At 37.6% G+C, this 20,193-nt stretch overlaps 1 protein-coding gene across 16 annotated transcripts in view; it reads left to right on the top strand.

The window, feature by feature from the left end:
- Positions 1–20,193, top strand: part of YLPM1 (YLP motif containing 1) — a 52,081-nt gene that overhangs the window by 17,337 nt on the left and 14,551 nt on the right. For 4 of the 16 annotated variants that reach the window (XM_075151538.1, XM_075151534.1, XM_075151548.1 and 1 more), the window contains 14 exons: positions 2,331–2,436; positions 4,261–4,741; positions 5,926–6,018; positions 6,423–6,597; positions 6,746–6,891; positions 7,243–7,430; positions 8,072–8,134; positions 8,415–8,534; positions 8,820–8,996; positions 9,215–9,298; positions 9,570–9,653; positions 11,139–11,225; positions 14,282–14,333; positions 19,570–19,700. In XM_075151538.1, the coding sequence (XP_075007639.1) occupies positions 2,331–2,436; positions 4,261–4,741; positions 5,926–6,018; positions 6,423–6,597; positions 6,746–6,891; positions 7,243–7,430; positions 8,072–8,134; positions 8,415–8,534; positions 8,820–8,996; positions 9,215–9,298; positions 9,570–9,653; positions 11,139–11,225; positions 14,282–14,333; positions 19,570–19,700 (1,987 nt within the window). The other 12 variants (XR_012673873.1, XM_075151537.1, XM_075151545.1 and 9 more) reach the window with 11 other exon arrangements.

Below are 20,193 nucleotides of genomic sequence, written 5' to 3'. Positions count from 1 at the left end.
GGTGCATGAGTTTAGGTGCATTAAATGTATTTTTTTTAAAAAAAAAAAAACAAACCCAGAAAGATTAGTTTCTTTGACTAATTTCAGTGAATGAGCTCTTTCAGAGCAGATTGTAGAGAAAAGAGGAAGCATCTTAGAGACAGAGGTTCATGTGGTTCATCCTATTCATGTGTTACTGAGAGATAGCTAAGGATTGGTGCCTAGTAAAGACAGGGGTTTAATTTTATAAACAAGATATTATGCTAAAATAATGGGCAATTAAAATGAATGTTTGGTTGTCATTATTACATTTACATTAAACTGTGTTGAAAGATACAGAGATGTTTTGCACTTTTCTTGAAGCCATTTTGTTTTCAGGCTCATAAGATTGCTAAGCATCTGTCCCATATGGAAGGCCTTAGTTCATGCCAAAATGCAAGAAAAATAGTTTTTAAAAAGGAAGGGAGAACTTTTATTCTGAATAATTTAATCTTTCACTGCAATTAGATTAATTCAACAGGTGTTAGTAGCTGTGAAATCTGTGTTATAAAGCAATATTTGCCAAAAGTGCAGAGCAACAGATCATTTTCAGCTTCCTGACTTTCCCATTGCCTCAGGTTGCCAGGCATATGTTTTGCTGTTTAATGTGAGTAGCTGCAAGCCAGTGGACTTACTCTAAGGACCATAGTTTGGGAATCACTGCCTAAGTGAATAATTTATTAGGGCTGAAATACTTAAACACAGAAACTGAAACATTTTATGTAAGAAAGTAGATACATGTACCTCTTTCTAAGCCAGTAAAAAGGGAAAGTATAAACATGACACTACTGATACTGATTTTTAATTTAATATGAGGATAATCTGAAAAATTAGTTACACTGGTACTTCTCATCAGGTTCTTATAAGCAGATGACCCCAGTCTGAACAGTAGGAACAACTTTAAGGAGACTGCTTATGATTTTTTTTTTTGAGCCAAGAATTATACCATGTCCTGGTTTCGGCTGGGATAGGGTTAATTTTCTTCCTAGTAGCTGGTATAGTGCTGTGTTTTGGATTTAGTATGAAAATAATGTTAACACACTGATGTTTTAGTTGTTGCTAAGTAGTGCTTACACTGGTCAAGGACTTTTCAGCCCCCTGCCTGGCTGCGCATCGGTCGGTGGGTGGTGAGCAATTGCGTTGTGCATCACTTGCTTCGTATATTCTTTTTTTATTATTATTACTACTACTACTACTATTTAAATTTATTTTATTTCAATTATTAAACTGTCTTTATCTCGACCCACAAGTTTTCTCACTTCTACTCTCCCGATTCTCTCGCCCATCCCACCGAAGCGGGGGAGTGAGCGAGCAGCTGTGTGGTGTTCAGTTGCTGGCTAGGGTTAAACCACGACACACCAGCTGTGTGGTGGATAACTGCTTTCATCTCCAAAGGTAAAGCCTTCATCTGGCTTTCCTTTTATTGGTATAAAACAGCATACTCTGAGCTGCATGCTGTTCTGTATTTGTCAGCAGGTGTATTCTTCCTAAGCCAGGTGTAAAGAAGACCTTTTAAGTGCTAGCAATTGCTCAGTTTACTCTTTGTACTAATGCAGCACTTTGGATCCCTTTCAGTGAGCCAAGTTCCCCTTGCACTGGACACTGAACAGATGGGTTGCTGGTCAGTATGGCCTCTGTTGTGCCTAGTGCAGAGGGATCCCATTCTTAGTTGTTCTTTGGGCACTACTATAGTACATGCAATTAATATGAACAAAGAGTTATTAGCAATAAAAAAACTAGATAAAAAAGATGCAAACAAAAACTGAAAGGAAATCATATTGAATAGATAGATCTTTGTAATCCAATGGTTGTGGTATTCACTACTGGTCCTGGTCTCTGCTCCATAGACTAGGTAACATTTTGATACATAAAACAATGAAGCAAAAGCTAACATCACTGCTTTGTTTTTAAATGTTGGAGTCTCTGTTGTGCTTTGTGTTGGCCTCAATCCTGTTAGTGTGCAACCCAGAGCAAGTCACTGAGAGCACTTAGGCAGGCATCTCCACCGGCCTTCTGGTTTGCAGAAGGTGTTGTCAGAGGCTAAAATCTAGCTTTTCTCTTTACTGTCAAAGGGGAAATCTGTGATCAAAAAAGGAGGCAGCTAATATATTAAATAGCTCCATGGTTAGGTGAATGTGAAACAGGGATTTCTGAATCATAGCATTGACCATGTAAAGCCTACTGTGTCCTTTTCTTCTTTGGACTTGGCCCATAATGCTAGCGTAATATGTGGTTTTCACTGTGAATGTTGATTTCTTTAATTTTTCATTTAAGCTACAGACTGATAACACTTTCTTGTGATTCATGTGCAGAGAGCAAAAAGAACAGCTACAGAAGTTGAAAGAGTTTAAACCTGACATTTCCACACAGGACTCTCCTAGATCACAGAACACAAGCACAAGGCCGGGTGCCTTTCAGGTAAATTAATGTGTATGTCAGATCAGTTCTGCACTCTGATGGTCAAACTACTCTGTGGAATGCCTCCCCCGCAGCCCTTACAACCTCATCTTCTGTTGAGGCAAAGAACTTCATAGCTTCTTTAGATTTTCCAAAGCCTTTCTTACTCATTCAGTCCACTGTGTCTTCTGAGCATGACCCATTGGGGACAGTAGCGCGTGAGGCTCAAAAGCCTAGACTGCTGTGGGATGATGTGCAAGAAACAGTGAGCTCTTCCAAAACAGGGGCATAACGCTCATGAGAAGACTCACCTGTTCCCTGCCTAACTAGGTTCTGATACTGTCTTTAATTCTGATTTTGCTCTGCTTTTTCTACTTTAAGAGCTCTCTCCTCTTTGAAGAGGTTAAAGAGAGAAATTTAAGGATTGGTCCATCAAAAACTGAGATATTTCAACATAGAGTGGACTTTCTGTTTGCTGTCTTTATTAGGAATTCTCATTACCCTCTGGAATATCATAAAGTGCATGGAAGCTCACATTTGTGTACTTCCATAACTTCATTTCCCGTTGTGATGCAAGTTATTCCTCTGCTGCTTAATCTCCTGGTTGGTTCTGGGAAAACTTCTCAGCTGCTTATATTTGGTTTTTTGATAATTCATACGCGGTCAGAAACCAGCTGAACATCTGCAGTCATGTTAACGCAGGTTTATAAATCCTTCCAAGAACGAATAAACAATTTTGTTAAATATATGTTGGAGGAGATACCTGAGTCGATGCACAGTCTTTTTTCCTCATCACATCTTAACGCCAAAGTTACGGGTACCAGTAAATTTAGCCATACTCACCTCTGGGTCTGACATTTAGCCAGAACAAGCTTTGTTTGTCCCTCCCTCCAGAGAAGTGTTGTGCAGTGAATGAGGCACTGCAAGTTTTCTTCTTGCCTAGTTGACCTCTTCCTTGTTTACAGTGTCTATAAAGTAAAATAATGGAACAGATTTGCTACCAAAAACTGCAGATATGTTGATGCCTTTAGGAAGTGACTTTAATCAACTTTGATATTTTGTTTCTCGGACTGCTTCACCTATCTGCCTAAAGGTATTCAAACAACTGTTGTCTTCCTTGGGATTCCTACCTTCAGACTTCTGCTGTGACTTTGAACTGTTATTACAAAGTTCAGCTTTGTATCTACAACCATTCTGCAAGTTTTGTTGCATGTTGCTAATAAAGCTGCCTTTAACTTGGCATCTGCTGTGATGCTGAAAAGACTCTTGTGACACAGCACGTGGGGTTCCATGGGGATGTTTCATTCATGAAGGGGTTTTATTTTGTTGGTTTTTTTTCCACTGGGCAAGACCTCCCCATTTCTTATGTTGATCTGATACTGATTTCATTAAGGGGTATCCAGGTGATTCTGCTCTCTGGGAATTTTTCCAGTGACTTCCAGAAAGAAGCTGGCCGTATCAATCCTTTTGTGCATCACCAAACTGCCCTACTTTCAGACTTTTTCAGCCTCCTCACAGACAGCAGGAATCTTTGCAGACAGCAGAAGTCTTTGGGAATAAAACCATAGACACTTTTGAACTGAGATAGGTCTACTGGAGCGTAAATTGGTAAGGTTATTTGGAAGGAGAAAATAAATAGTATTTAAGCCTTCACATAGTGAACAAACACCAAATTAATGCAGGCCACCAGTTCCTGAAATATTGTCCTCCTACCTGTAGCACCTTGATGGAGGTACTAGAAAATGCTTATGATTTGATTACCAGTTGCCATTATGCTTACTGACTTAGGGAGGATGAGAGAAGGTTAGTTTACAGATCTACATTAAAAGTGCTTTCTGCATCTAGGTCTCTTCTCAGCTATCTTCAGAGGCACCAGTAGAAGCCCAAGCTATTAAACCTTCTCCTGCTGTTATTATAAAGCCTCCCGTGTTGTTCAGACAGCCCACCCCTGTGACAAGACCAAGTGCCCCACTGACAAGGCCTACTACACCTATGACAAGGCCACATGCTCCAGTTTCTACTCCAACTACAACCCCAAGTCATGGTCAGTCTTTAAAACCATCACCTTCTGCTGTGGAACAGGAACGCTGGGATGAGGATTCTTTCCACGGACTCTGGGACACAAATGAGGATAAAGGAGCAAATATGGAGTATGAGTTGTGTAAACAGGAGTCAATGATGCCTCCACCCACCTCCTCACCTGTGAAAGTACCTGCTGTTCACACCTCTGTTCCGTCAGCTGTACCAGTGTCCCTTCCTCCAGTTATTCCACCAGTTCCTAAAGCACCTGTAATTCAGCAAACTGTGGATTATGGCCACGGGCGAGGTGAGTATTACAGTGTATTTGTTTGATCTGTAACAGAAAGCTAATTAGTCCTCCTAGCTTCTTTCTAAAGGAGTGTGCCACGCAAAGCATGCCATAGGTGTTCTGCAGTTGACCCGCAGGCTGCGTACATTGCGATCTAATGCTAAGCAATGCAGTTTTAAGGAGCCTGTAACCTCCAGCCTTGAGTTTAATGTTTTCTTCAATGGTGTGATAATGAGCTGTTTCATGTGAACTGAATGGTGTATAGCCACGTCTGCTTCTCGTAAACACCAACTGATGTGATCACATCAATGTGTTATATTTAGATTGATATCGATACTTTCCCTTAATCCCTTTGTAGCTGAGTATGGAAATAACTGTGCTAGAAAGTACTTTGGATTGTTACGGTTCTTAGGTGTGACTTAGTAATTTAAAGCAGAATGTGACTGGTGTTTGCATTATTTATATACTGCTTAATGGGTGTGAGATACCCTCTAGACAGGGAGAGAGACAAAGTTCTAGTTCTGAAGGGCATGCGCCCTAAATAGGCGTTTAACACATAAACAGTGAAGGGCTCTGATTTTTAGTATTGAGCTTATCAAAGCTAAAATTCAACACTAGTTTTTCAATAGAATTCATTTCTCTCATTCTTAGTTTTTACAGGAGTTTTCACAGGAGTGAAAGCATGTCGTAAAGAAGTTCTTAAATTGTGCAGTCATTTAAAGAGTGTTTTTTCTCTCTCTAAGGTGCCATAACATGAATTGAATCCATATAGATTCCATTAAGTAGATGTTTTCCTAAAAGCTGTTAAAAAAATTATCACTGTTGGGAACTTAAAGTGAGCGTTTCAGTTAATATTCTTGACATTAGTCAAGTAGTTCTATGAGTTATTGAAACTTTCAGAGCATTTTAATGTTTATAATCTTCTGACCATGCGTGCTACCTGAACTCATCTGAAAAGGCAGAAGTCCCATTCTTAAGATAAAGCGGTACACATACTTACACACAAACCCACTTGAGACATTCAAAACCATGGTGGTGTGTATTTATGTATAGCTCTTTTTGCATTATCCATTAAAAGAAATTCTGGTAAGTTATTCCAGTCACTTTTAATGCCATTGACTGATTGCTTTTCGTGACAGAGGAAGGGAAATGGAAGAGGGATATTTTAATACCTTGATAATTTTTTGATTATCTTTAACCAGATATAACCACCAGTAAAGTGGAACAGATTTCATATGGGGAGAGGGTAACCCTGCGTCCGGAACCTCTGCCGGAGAGGCAAACATTTCAAAAAGGTAGGGAGCGCTTGGCTAGCTCTCAGACAGTTAGTTAGCTCTTAAGAAAAGTTGTAAGGCACTAAAAGCATATTTTAAACTAAGTAACTCTTGTTTAAGCTAGAAGCACTTTATTTTATTCAGAGGCCTATAAGAATAACCGTTTATATCGTCAAGAGCAGTAATGCAGTCAATGACCTGGCCACTTTAAAAATTCAGTTTCATAGCTTTAAGTAGGATTTCATGGTATGGTTGTCTGTTGCAGTTTGGAAAAGAGATTCAGTGGCTGATAAGTCCATTCGAGCCCTCACATCATATGTTTCTATATACTTTTCTTGCACTAGTTTGTTGCTTTTCCTTCAAAAATAATAAAAAATTCAGAGTATGTTTTAGTCGTTTGGATTTCCATGGGTTTCTCTTTTCAGAGCACCCAGGTCGTTACAACAGAGAAAGAGATCGTGAGCCTTATTTTGAGCGTCAAGGTAATTCCAACACAGATCATCGGGATTTCAAGAGAGAGCGGGAATTACACAGAGACCGTGGTCCTGTGGACTATGAACGAGAGAGATTTGAAAAAGAGCGGCATCCCCGAGATGATAGGTAAGTGGTTTCGGAACACTATTGAAACCAATACAATTCAGGCTGTATTGGGTATCAGGCTGTCTGTTTTGCCTGTGAGGTACATGTTCATTTCTCTCTGGAATCCATAGTAGAAATTCTAGAAATATGCAAAATACTCTTTTGGCAGGATTCTTCCTACTACACCTTCAAGGACTCAGTCTTACCGTGACAAGAAAGACCATCCTTCGTCCAGGCGAGGTGGTTTTGAAAGACCACCATATGAACGAAAGACAGATCGTCCAGCATATGATCATGGTCCTTCCATGTTTGGAGGTACGGTTTCTCAATCTTGAAGCCATGCTAGATTATGAAAAGTATGGACTCGCAGCGGTGAAGATTAATTGGGAGATTAATGATTTGCAGTATTTCTTTGTTCAGAATATATAATTCAGGAAAATTTATTTGGGTGGTGTCATGTAGTTTTGTTTCTTAGTGGTGATGAGATCAGTTACTCAACAGTTACATACTCTGCTAAAAAATGTCTCTGGTTGCAATAGGTTCAAGACTAGAAATTTGAATTATTTTGGGGACAAGTCTGTGAATTTATCCTAAAATAATGAAGGTCTGTTTAAATCAGCTCAGCTGGGTATGAACATCTTAATTTTTTTATTTTACTGAACTAAGAAAATTCTTCTGTCCAAACACTGGAATTTGAAGGTGATCGTAGAAATTACCCTGAGGAAAGGATTCCTATTTCTGCTCCATCAATGCCCCGTCAGCCACCACCTGCTCCACGAGTGGAAAGAAAGCCAGAATCTAAAAATGTAGATGATATTTTGAAGCCACCAGGACGGGATAGCAGGCCAGAGAGGGTGAGTATGCATTGTGAAAGCAACAATTGGTTTCTATGAGGTCTGTATTCAGATAAAATTTAGATAAATGAGTGTAATGTGTTGGGAACAAGCCTACATTTGAGGAAGGTCTAGAAATTCTCTTGGTTCCTTTGCAAATGCCTAGAGTGTTGTAGCATAGCTATTAGGAGCCCACAGGAGATGTAAACTTCCTGGGAAAGCTAAGATGAAATTTTTATTAGTGGGTAATGTTAATGTATGTTAGACTCTTCTGAGATCTTCACTTGGGTTTTTGATGTATCAGAGGAAAGACTTGGCTTTACAGAGAGTCAGAGATTTGGCAATGCACCATATAAAATAAGAAAGAACAAGATTCAGGCTATAAACATTTAGACAAGTTTCATTCAGTTAATTTTATCTGAACCAGATCTATAACATCTTATGCAGTATGAACTGCTGAGATGATTAACATCATATACTCTTATTCTGTGGAACTACTTACTGGTTTGTAAAATAGGCAGTGAGGCATGGTACTGGCTTTGCTTGATGATATGCAAAAGTGTGAGCCCAGAGCACACAATTTTCTGGAAGAAAATTTTTGCAAAAGAGATTCTGTTAAATGTAGTACAGTATTCTATCTTCTTACATGATCTTTGTTTCAGATTGTAATCATAATGAGAGGGTTGCCTGGCAGTGGAAAGACACATGTAGCAAAACTCATCAGGGTATGTAAACAACCGCTCACTGTGTAGCGCTGCTTGTCTTTTACGAGCGCTTCCTCTGCTGTTTTTTTTCTGTTTGCCTGGAATTTCAGCCTATTGTTATTTCATGTTCCATGTCTTCATATGGCATGTGAATCCCCTCCACTATTAGCAAGCATGAGGGATTCTTGTTTTGAATATAGAGCAGGGAACTGCTGTTTGCCAGAAGTGTTTTGAAGATCTTCTGTAGCAGAATAGAATTTTTACAGCAAAAGTATATGTTTTCTTTTTGCTTTCCTCCCAGGATAAGGAAGTTGAGTGTGGAGGACCCGCACCAAGAGTGCTCAGCTTGGATGACTATTTTATCACAGAAGTGGAAAAAGAAGAGAGAGACCCAGATACAGGGAAAAAAGTGAAAAAGAAGGTACTTTTAATTCAGTTGTTTATCTTGACAAAGAAACAAGACATTCTGGAACAACACAGTGGCAATCAGAATTTCAGTCTGTGGCTTTGGAAGAGTGCAGAGGCCTGTGGGCTGTTTTTCAAAACAAGTCAATATAACTTAAGGGCAGAGTGGGCAAATTCTTAAAAGTTGACCTGGAAGATGTCTTTCTCATACCAGTGTACTTTGTGGTCATGACATTCAGCAGTTGAACATTAGCAGTTTAATAGGTGTCCTCTTTCTTAAATGCTTTTGTCCTTGATAAAGGTGATGGAGTATGAATATGAAGCTGATATGGAAGAGACCTATCGTACCAGCATGTTTAAAACTTTCAAAAAGACCTTGGATGATGGCTTCTTCCCCTTCATTATCCTTGATGCTATCAATGATAGAGTGCGACATTTTGAACAGTTTTGGAGTGCTGCAAAAACCAAGGGTTTTGAGGTAATGGAGCCTAAAAAGCATTTAAACTTGCTAGCACCCATATGCTGGTATTTCTAAACTTTTGAATGCAAAGTCCCTCCTACATTCAGGAAAAATGCTGTGGTCTACAGTTACAAATTTACCTTTCTTAGAATGTACAACTGCAGAGTGTATCACCAGGTAGAAAAAGAGCTCTAAAACTTGATTTACAATAGTTCATATTGTCTTTCTCTTTCTAGGTGTACTTAGCTGAAATGAGTGCAGATAACCAGACGTGTTCCAAGAGGAATATTCATGGACGCAAGCTAAAGGAAATCAGCAGGGTAACTGTATAACTCTGGAGTCATAGGATTAATGATAGGTTTCATTGTGCTTTCAGGCCTGCTGTCGTTGGAAAACTATTGGCCTTTTTTAGACTACATAATGCTTACACTTTTGCTCTAAGAAGAGTTGGTAGTTATTTCATGGGATTGATTGAAATTACTTTTCTTAAGTACAGATACATCTTGCTTGTGATCAGAAACCCAATTTTCCATTGAATCTGTTACATTTTTAGAGGTGCTTCATTTTTTTTTGTTTTTTTTTTTTTGTTAGATGTCTGATCACTGGGAGGCAGCACCACGTCACATGATGCGCCTGGACATTCGTTCTCTGTTGCAGGATGCTGCTATTGAAGAGGTGAGAATCTTTGTGCTTGTTAAAATTACAAATTATGTAGATGTGACTATACTGAAAATACAAAGCAGAGAAAGGTATGATCACAACAGGGCGGTTATACTTGGCATTGTAGAAAGCCAGAATCTCTGTGTCAGGCAGGTGTATTCCATTATTCTTATCAATTACCTGAATGTGAAGGTACATATTACTTTTTCTCACCTTTTTGGAGCCTTATGCATCTTTGAGGAAGAGTTGAAGCCACTTTGCTCTTTAGCAACTGTTGAGTACCAACTAAAGAGGATCTTTGCTGTTTCAGATGAAACTCAGCACTTTTTCAGGTTACTGGATTAACGGGATCATAATTTGAGGAAGTAGTTTGATAAAATAAATAAGTAAATAAACAAATTTGAACTCCTCATGGTCTCTGCTTTGAGAAATACAGACCTGTAGCAGGGAATGAAGAAATAAATAAATAATACGTAGCATAAGATTACACTTGCTGTAGAAGCATGCTACCTTTTTATTCCATTTGCAGTTTGCTGTGACATGCATCACTGGTCAGCTTTCTGTATTGTTGCATTCTTCTTTGGCAGACGTTTCAGGAGCTGTGGGAATAAATTAGTAGTTAATTGTATGGTCATCGTGAAAGTACCACAGCTGCATGTTGCTGTCAGAACAGCTCTTGCCATAGCCATAGAAACTGGTGAACTGCTGAAGTAGGAAGAGTTTACTCTTTGCGGTTTGTCATGAGGTCAGCACGTTATTTTTGAATCTCCGAATTCTTTGTAGCAGTAAGTAGTAATCTTTAAGAGGACAGCAAAAGGTTCAGTTCTTAAATGGACTCAGAGAAGGGCAGATTTGGGATTTACTCTGTGTGCATCAAGGTTTTACTAATGGCAATGAAGAACTGTGCATACTTGGAGAATTTTAGGTATGCCACAGTATACACATGAATCCCCATTAGAGATGTGGACCCCAGAAAGTATTCCATTAGATGGGCAGGGTTAGATGTATGTCTTAAAGCATCCATTTTCTTTATTATATTATTCTCTGTGGCTATTATTCTTCACTGTGATATTTAAGTATATAAAAGATAAAGGCTTGATAGGGATGTTCTATGCAGAGCGCGCCATTCCAGTGATGTGTAAATGGCAAGTTTAAGATCTTTTTCTGAGATTTCAAGTTTTGAAATGTGATTGTGTGAGAAGCAAGAGAACTATCTTTCTGTTACAGATACTGGTAGCACAAAGAATGCATGTGAAGGAAGAGAATAAACGGTTGCTACTTTCCCACACAGTTTGTCACTCTGTAGCTAGAAGGGAACCTGCTTCTGAGGGAAGCCAAAATGGAGCCAATATTCATATATATTGCATCATCATACTTTCCAAGATGAATTCTTTCTTTCCTCTTCTATTTGAACTTGGAATCTTCTACTTACTCTGCTAAAAAGATAATACTTAGAAGTCAAGCAGTGCCTTGTAAGTCTGTGCTTGTGCTTTGGAACAGGTGGAGATGGAGGATTTTGATGCAAATATTGAAGACCAGAAAGAAGAAGTCAAGAAGGACACAGCAGAGGAGGAAGAAAGTGAACTGGTAGGAGACACATCAGCCATCTCTAAAAAAATGTTTGTTAATGTGTCTGAGGGAGAATCTCAGTCTTATAAATGCCAACCCATTGCCATTCTTAGCAGTGTGATCTTAATACACACATTTCTAGCCGTTTGTTCCTTAAATATTTCTAGGAGAACTTTAATGTTAAATCATAGTATTCCTAACTGAATTTTTTTTGAGAATCTGTGAGTATATGCCACAAACAGCATTATCAGTGGAGCATGGCAACGTGCCTCTTACAGACGTTTATAAATTGCAGTGCACTATAGCGCTGTCTTCCAGATTATCTAATTACACTAAGTGGAGGGATGGGAAGAATGGGCAAAGATTAATTTAGCTTATTTCCTTTCACGTGTTTAAAGAACTCTTCTCGACTGTCACAGTATATGACAACAGTTATGAAGAAGAACGCTTTCTCTGCCAAGGCTCTTTGACTCTGTTTGTCAGTAGGTATTTCCAAGATGAGCGATTAGATCTCTTGAATAAATGAAGGTTAGAGAATTGCCCTGAGGGCTGACGTTTTTAGGTATGTATTTAAAAGGCTATGGAAGGCTTCCTGATGTAACTTCTTGGTATGTGTTGGAGCTGCAGCTGGTCAGTGCTTGATGAGTTGAATGTGTCAAACCCTGGTTCCCACAACCAAGCAGTTAAACTCCGATGAACAGGAAGTAACCAAAAATGTCTGAGACGAGCAAAATCCTTTTTCTTGATGGAAATTTACTATTCCTCAGGAGTGGCAGTTTAGAAAGCGGTTGAAATACAGAATAAAAAAATAAAGCTTAGGAAGAGTGGATTTTAATAAACATCTGTTTTTTGCAACATGACTCATTTATTCTCTTTACTAAATTATTCTTTGGCACAGAGTATGAGGCTGCATAAAGTGTGGTTAGAACATTTCAAAGACGCACCCATGTTTACAAGAATATGGCTGCTAGTCTCATTTCTTGGAAATGAGCTATATCTAGAAGAGAAATTTGTCTTCAGCTTTTGAGACATCTGTGCATAAGTGTGTGTGTGTGTATGTTTGTGTTTATGGGCTCTGGGGAGTGTCCTAATGTACAGCACATATAACAATAGGCCTTTTCTTTATGAGACAAGGAGAAAGCTTGGTGGTGAAAACTATGCAAATTATTAATAACTAAAAGTAATCTACATATAAGAACGCTTTCTATTCAGATTCACAAGAGATGAAAATTAGCAAAGAATTATCTGCTGTATGTAATCTCTGCTATTCAGTCACATGGCTAATCTCAGAGGTATGTCAGACAGATAGGTGGAACAGTACACTGTATTTGGTATCTGTTGCCTTCTTGAGAGCAGTTGGTAAGGGTTCTTCAATTCATTTTGCTGCATTTAATCCTGTGGAAAAAGAGAGGTCTGAAGCTCCTGCCATCTGGCAGATGTCCTTGAAATATCCAACTGTCTTGTACCAAAGGATGAAGTCTGAATCTTTTCTTATCCTATCTGAGGACCGGGATATTGTACAGATTCAGCACACAATAGGCCATTTCACACCATCAAAGTCACTCTTTTGTTGCTATTAATCAACTCCCATAGGGTTGTTTGTAGCATTCAAACAATTCTTGCTTTTCTGTGCTTGATGGTATGAATTACTGATGCATTTAATTTAGTGTTCTCACCAGTGTATCACACATCACTTTGTTCAATACAGGCTTCTAGCTCTGGTATAAACTTTCTGAGCAAATTTTAATGTGCAACTTGGTTTAAAAGTATAAATATACATATATACATGAAGTTTATTTATTTGTTACAAGGAAATATTGCAGCACAAACTGTCTTAGTTTTTATTAATTACAGACTTGATTAAAAACAATAAAATACAGAGATCTGATAATCTTAAGTCGCTGATATATGCTTGATAGAAAAAAGGTCTTTCAAGGATTTTGGAAGAGCAATGCTGAACATAATCAAAAGCAGTGTAGCTCTCTGCAATAGTACACTCTGATTTAGTAATCCTTAGCATTAACAAATACACGTATATGTTTACCACAGTGGAGGCAACCTATAAATAGAGCAGGAAAGAAGTCAGTGTAATAAAACGGGTCTGTGGATTGTTTGTTTTCTTGTTGAAATCTTCTAGAGTAGTTCTTTTCCCTCTCTATTAAAAATCATTCTTAAAATAATGAAATTCTCACAGGGGTTCCATTTCACTGCATTGAGCTTTTTATGTGATTGCAGAGAAACATAAGTAATGTTATACCAAATCTGAACAGCTGAAATGAGTTATAAGGGGTTGCTTAGTAAGGATTTACTTGTCTAAGAGTATTAAATCGAAAGATAACAAGATGATACCTAAAATAAACACCTTTTTGCCAAATTTAATATCATTATGCTCATTTAGAAGGAATAAACTAGCTAAAGATCATTACATGTAGAACGTATGATGATGTTATTTGTAGGGAAAAAGTGTTTTAAAAGAATCATTGAACTAAGAGGGTTATTTTAAAAAGAAAAATAATACTGAAATCTTAGTGATTTAGCAGATACTCCCATTTAAACTAAAAAAAAATTTTGTTTAGTTGTCGACTAATCACTCATACAAGAACTTAGTATGTCCCTTCGAAAGGATTATTAAGTGAAGCTTGTGTGTCGGAAATCTGGGAATATATTCTTAGAAGCTTATGACTATGGTAACTTTTTCATTTGTATTTGTAAAACTTTGAATATTCTTTATGCCTGATATGTTGTGTTGCAATAACTTTGCCTCCTGAGATAATATAATATAGTAACTGTGCACACAGCGCCATTGCTGTCTGTTAGACTCATTCCGGAGTTCTGTGTTTTCAGAGGGCAGCACTCTTGCAATGATTTGCAAGGGCTGCTAAAATCACTGAATGGGAAGTGGATGCAGAAGTTCTGAAATACTGAGTAATTTGTTTCCTTCATCTGATAACAAGAATTGTGCCTTACAAAAAGAAATACCTTAAGCTCCCATTATAATGCTGTTTCCAGTTCAAAAGTGATATGCATGTGTGTCTCTCTCTAATCCTCCGAGCTTCTCTCTGTGTATGATTTAGGGTTACATTCCGAAAAGCAAATGGGAGATGGACACTTCTGAGGCAAAGCTAGGTGGGTATTTATTTTTTCCTGTTTCTTATAGTTGGTATCTGATGATGTCTGCAAAACCTGAATTTTCATTTTTACTGTGCCTCCTTACCAAAGACAAATAAATGTATTAATCTCATACACGTGTCTGAAACTGCAAAAGCATCTATACAAAAAAGGAATTTGTCTTCTGCGAGAGGCAAGGGAGTTATGACTTTCTAACCATTGCTGTTTTATATACTCATTAATTGTTCTTCCATCTGTTCAAGGAAAGTACTTTGTCTTAAAATTTTAAAAAAGCAGTATTTCTATTCTTCATTCATCTCTTCTGTATTATAAAAAGCAAAGAGTCAACTTACATTGCACTGTATTCTTGTTCATACTGCATACCTTTTTTCCAAGCCTAAATGTCGTCAGTAACTTCTTACTTTCTTGGAGACATGCCTAGTAGTTAACTGTATTGAAGATGTTTCTCGCTCTCCAAAATTGACATGTGTGAGGACAAAGTAGTGCCATGCTTTGAAGTTGGTTCTGAATGGTTAGGCCTTGGTGTATCTTTTCAACAACTTAGGTATTGGAAAGTTGAAGTTCATTATGCTTTTCAATTCCAGGAGAGTACTAGAATTCTTCTTAGTAGGATGCAAAATGGACTTTCCAGGAGCACAAGGGCACTATTTTTGCTGCATTTTTTGTTCTGATTAGTGCTGCTGGTTGTGTTAGACGTAAATGCTAATATTAGGAGTCTGTCAAAGTCAAAAGCAACTTTCAGGCTGAAATGCATGCACCACGGCTATGGTGGAAGGTGTACACATGGAAAGGGGTCTCTAGTCATTATGATTAGGTTTTTCTTTTCTTTTTTTTTTTTTTTTTTTTTGCTGAACAGTAATGGTTCTAAGTGAGGATTTTATCAATGCAATCTGCATAAAACTGCTATTTTCTGTCATGTCTATGAGAAGTATCAAATATCTGAATGGGATGCAGCATGTCTTAACATTTTGAGGTTTGCTTCTGCATGCGTGGTACAGCCCTGTGTATCATTACTTTCTGATAACCAAAACCGGAATTGCACCATAGAAATAGCATTAGTTGTTCTGGCTTACATAAAGCAGCCTTTCATCTCTTGGTGTTAACTGCTTAGTTGCACCATCTCTTCTGCTGCTGTGCTTTCTTTTAAGTCACTTAAATATTTGTGGAATATATTGATGTTGTGGCACCTGCAGTACAACTGGAGGAGCCTTGTACTCAATGATTCCGGCATATCAAACAGCTAGGCAGTTAGACACAACTAATTCAGGATTGCTCTGCATTTTTGTTACAAGAGTTGGCTGTTTTAATATCTTAAGATTATTTCTTAAGTTTATAATTTTTTTTTTTCCTAATTATGTATGAAATTGTAGTACTGGAAAACTGCATTGTTGAAGAATGCTCTGATGCATTGTGTTGTATTCCAACTAACATAGACTTCTTTAAATACTGAGTAGTAGGAATAGATGTGTTGCACTGTATATGGTGAACCTTAAGTCATTCCGTGCGTTTTACAAATATCACAGGAGTCCAAAGTGTGTTCTAAAAATATTTTTTATGTGTAGTTTCTAGCAATGTGGAGACTGCGACTGCAGCAGAAATTTACAGATAGCTTTCAAAATTTACCTCTCTCATGATCAAATACTGCTAAAAAATAGAAACAAAGAACTGTGTTGCATTTCTTTCCATATGAAAACTCCTTAATATAAAACACAGGATTTTTATATGGTCTCCACTTAAACGTAGAAAGGGGAGCGAGCAGCAGAGTCAATTTTATGCTGAAGTTACTTGCAAGGCTGTTGCAATAATCCTTTAACAATCAAACTCCATTAACAAACTGGATGTTAGCATGCTGCAAGACACAGATACAGGTGCTGAGGTCTTTCTATTAAATCTGTATTCACGGTTTTAATTTTATCACTACCCTCTAGATTCATTTTTATAAATATATAGAACTATAGATTAAAAGTAGATTCTGACAGAACATACATTTTAAAAAAGGCAGGCATTCCTAGGTAATGAATGCTGTTTCTTTGAAAAATTGCTCTGCAAGGCCAGACAACTTTTAGCTCAAGGTATACGTTATAAGCGCTTGCAATCTGTGAGTAAGAATTATTATATTTAATTCACAATAAGACTTTGTTGTAGATGACCAATTAAAATTATTTCCTGAAAGGCATGTAAACTGTGGTATGCATTTGTTATTCCAAAGTTGAGTTATTCCCTGGGAGCTGGCCTGCCCATCAGGTTTATTGCGTTAGTCCCAGAGGGCACACATTTGCAGAAGTAATATAAGTGCATAATCCAAAAACAACACTGTAAGTCTTATTTTGCTTTTTTATTTTCTTTCTGAGTAGACGTTGTTACAGGAAAGCACAGTAAGATCTTACTGATTGTAATAAGCCTCAGAAAAGGCCTGAAAAGTTTGAGTTCTTTAGCTGCAACGCTGACTTGTGACAATCACCATACCGTACACCCCAGAGCTCTTGCTTTAGTTCAGATTTACTTTGGCAGGGGTGATGCATTCCTCTGAGTATGTGTGTGGAATATCGTTTCCTTATGTGTTGTGAGTGCACAGCCACATTTTTATTCTAAAGTCTAATTACTGGTCTGTCTCAGTGCATAGTGCACATGGGTTCTTGTATTTAAATTTACAGAAATGGACTCACATTTTTAAAATTTGACTATATTCAAAGTGTTTAGCGCAATACTCTGTTTCAAAGCGCGACTTAGTGGTGAGTTCTACAAACTTTCAGGAAAGGACAAATGAGCTCTGGCATAGCTGAAGTTTTGATACCATTGTAAAATTTGCTCTAGAACACAAATAACATTTTACGTAAAACTTCATGGCTTTTATATAAGAAGGGCAAAAATTTAGCCAATTGATTAATTTAGTTTTTGAAGGAGCTGATTAAGTCTGTTACGTTCAGATGCTTTATTATTAAAATTCTAAAGGTGAGTTTTAAAGTTCTGCGGGTTTTCAGAAATGCTGCTGCCTCATTGTTTTTAAAATTGAAATGGTAAAATGATGTTTGGTAGTTTAACACTAAATAATCATCTGCCATAAGTATTCACAAGCACCACTGTTACAAAATGACACCTTGTCTCATTTTCAGAAAAGAATATTCTGAAATAATGCTTTGTGGTAGGCTTTTGACATTTTTGTAGTGTGTCTACGGCATGGCACATGTACCTTGCACCACGATACCACGGATGGAAGCAGATCCCTCTGGAAAGACAGTCCAACTTCAAACATGGAAGGAGATAACATTTTAAAATAAATTCTGTGTAGCAGTAACAAAAAGGGACAGAGGGGAACCTCATACTCTGCACGCCTCCTGAACTCCTCTATTGATGTTTGAGAGTTACACATTTCTTGGCGATGTTTTCAATTGGTCTGTGTGCAGCAGGGGGTGGGAGACTGAACTCTCTTCCCCACTGGTAATGAGATGAGCTTGCATCGTATCATGTTGCCTTCCAACAGGAATATGTCTATGTACAGATACTTACCAACAGAGAGCTCTTGAATTTTCAGTTCTTCACGTTCCTAAATGCTTCTCAGTGCATTTGTTGCTCTCCTTTTCAATGTCGTTTTTTTCTGGAAACCCTTATGCTATGAATGATCTACGCTGATTGATCTGAGAGTAATACTGAGGAATAATGCAAGTACGTTATGTGCTGGAGTAACAGAGGAATATTGTATAAATCAATTTTGTCTTCTAGAGGGAGTGCCGTCTTTCTGTGGAGATTGAGCTTCAAATTTGGCAGATTTAACTTAGAGCAAAAGAAGAACCTTAACTGAATTGTGTAACCAGATATCATGTAACAGATACAAAAATTCTGCAGAGTTTTCTTAAATGTTGGCTTTTTTAAAAGGCAGAGGGGGATTAAAATGTTTTCTTTTAAGAAATTCTGTATCTGTTCCAGGGAAATGGGGCAAAGGTGGAGTCTTTAAAAATTTTAGAGTTGTATGAGGGAAAAATTACTTCATGAGTTTATGGCATTTAAATTATACTAGCATGTCTACATCACCATTGCCTCACATTATCTCCGTTGTTGCTCTTTTCTCTCCCATATTAAGTAAAAAAAAATCATCTCTGAACTGAGCTTCTTTAAATACATACCTTTGAACATCCTCTTCTGCTATCCAGAAAATACGCTGCCTTGTATTTGGTTTATTTCTGAGGCCTTTCGTGAGTGAATTTAATTACATCAGTGACTTCTGAAACAATGTTACTGACATCACTGGAAATGGTTTACAGAATATAACTGCCAACCTTAGTATCCTTCTGCATATACTTGAATGGTTGGCTTATAAAATGGTAGCATACATTGACAGAAGTACTTTGACAGGATTTCCTTTGACTTGTAAAGCTGTTTTTCATTTTCATACTTTGTTGTTCATAATCTTACAATGAATACTTCATCTCCTTTCCCAAAGCAGTTTGCCACATAATTTCAAGAAGGTGTTGTTTTTTCACTGAAAATAAGTGTCCAAAGAGGAACAAAATTTTAGAACCTAGGAATGGAATTGTTTCTCCTCATGCCTTATTGCTTCAATAAGAAAAAGAAGAAAATGATGACTGTTGGACAAACGTACTGCTCAGATATTCATGACTGACCTCTTACACCATGAAACAAAAGATTCTGAGATTTTTTTTTTTTTCCCAGTCCTGGAGGATTTTCTGAGTGTGTTTTCCTTGTGGGGAGAGAAAAAGAAAGGGGGGGATCAGGGTTTCCAAGGAGCTTTTTGTTTAGCAGAAACAGTATCTCAAAAACTTGTCTTTGCATATATGATCGGCACTTGTTCCCTGATACTGCATGTATGCCATGTTTGACACAGTATTAAACCCCAAATTTGGGGAAAATGCTACAGTTTTAGTATTGTGTTCAAATACAGAAAGGTGGATCTGTGGTTCCTAGCTATTGGTGGCTATATTGTACCTGTAAGGACAGACTCCATATAGTATGAACATCTGGAAGAGCAAGCTTTTCTCCCTCATACAAATAACAAGACTGAGTGTTATTGCTACACAGTTAATGTGAAAGATCAATAAAACTTGAAAATGGCATTGAGTCTTCTCTAGTTTATTTCAACTCTCATTCCACCTGTCAAGACAAGGATGTACAAGTTCTGCTGCTCATTCTTTTGAAAATTTTTCCACTCTCATCTTGTTTGTGTGAATAATAGAAAAAAAATTCTCCTTTAACTCTGAGACTCTGTGTTTGTTCTCAGACAAGCTGGATGGTTTGCGGACTGGCACTAAAAGGAAACGTGACTGGGAAGCAATTGCCAGCAGAATGGAAGATTATCTACAGCTTCCAGATGACTATGATACACGTGCTTCTGAACCTGGAAAGAAAAGGGTAATAAATTTTCAAATGACTTACTGTCTGCGTATAACCATTTAATGGTCTCTGTGAAAAAGAGTTTGTATCAAGTCATTCAGTGTCTATGAATATGGCAGTTTCGCTGACTCACTTTTCATTTTGCTGTTCCATTAGATTCTGTAAGAGAATATTCTTGAGAGTAGGGTCTTCCAGAGGTAAACAGATTAATTATAACAAAATGAGGAATTGTAGATAATAAAGATTAATTATGCATGGCATGGCTTTTGAGATTGAGAATGGAATCATGTCCCATTTCTTGCTGGGGGAGATGCACTTTGTTTCAGAGCAACCCATAGAGTCCTTTTCTTATGCTGTATGTTTTGTGATGAGATAGTGTGATAAACAGTGCAGATTCCAAGACAAGATGATGATTTTATTAAGTTTTTTTTTTGTTAGGTTTTGTAATAAGTAGGCAGAGAAACAGTTCAAAAAGATTCAGCTGAGGAAAGTGTCAGCTATGTAGGTTTTA

The sequence above is a fragment of the Calonectris borealis genome, chromosome 5, assembly GCF_964195595.1.
Source record: "Calonectris borealis chromosome 5, bCalBor7.hap1.2, whole genome shotgun sequence".
NCBI lineage: Eukaryota > Metazoa > Chordata > Aves > Procellariiformes > Procellariidae > Calonectris > Calonectris borealis.
The sequence above is the reverse complement of the archived record's forward strand: the minus strand, read 5'-3'. Positions and strand labels throughout refer to the sequence as shown.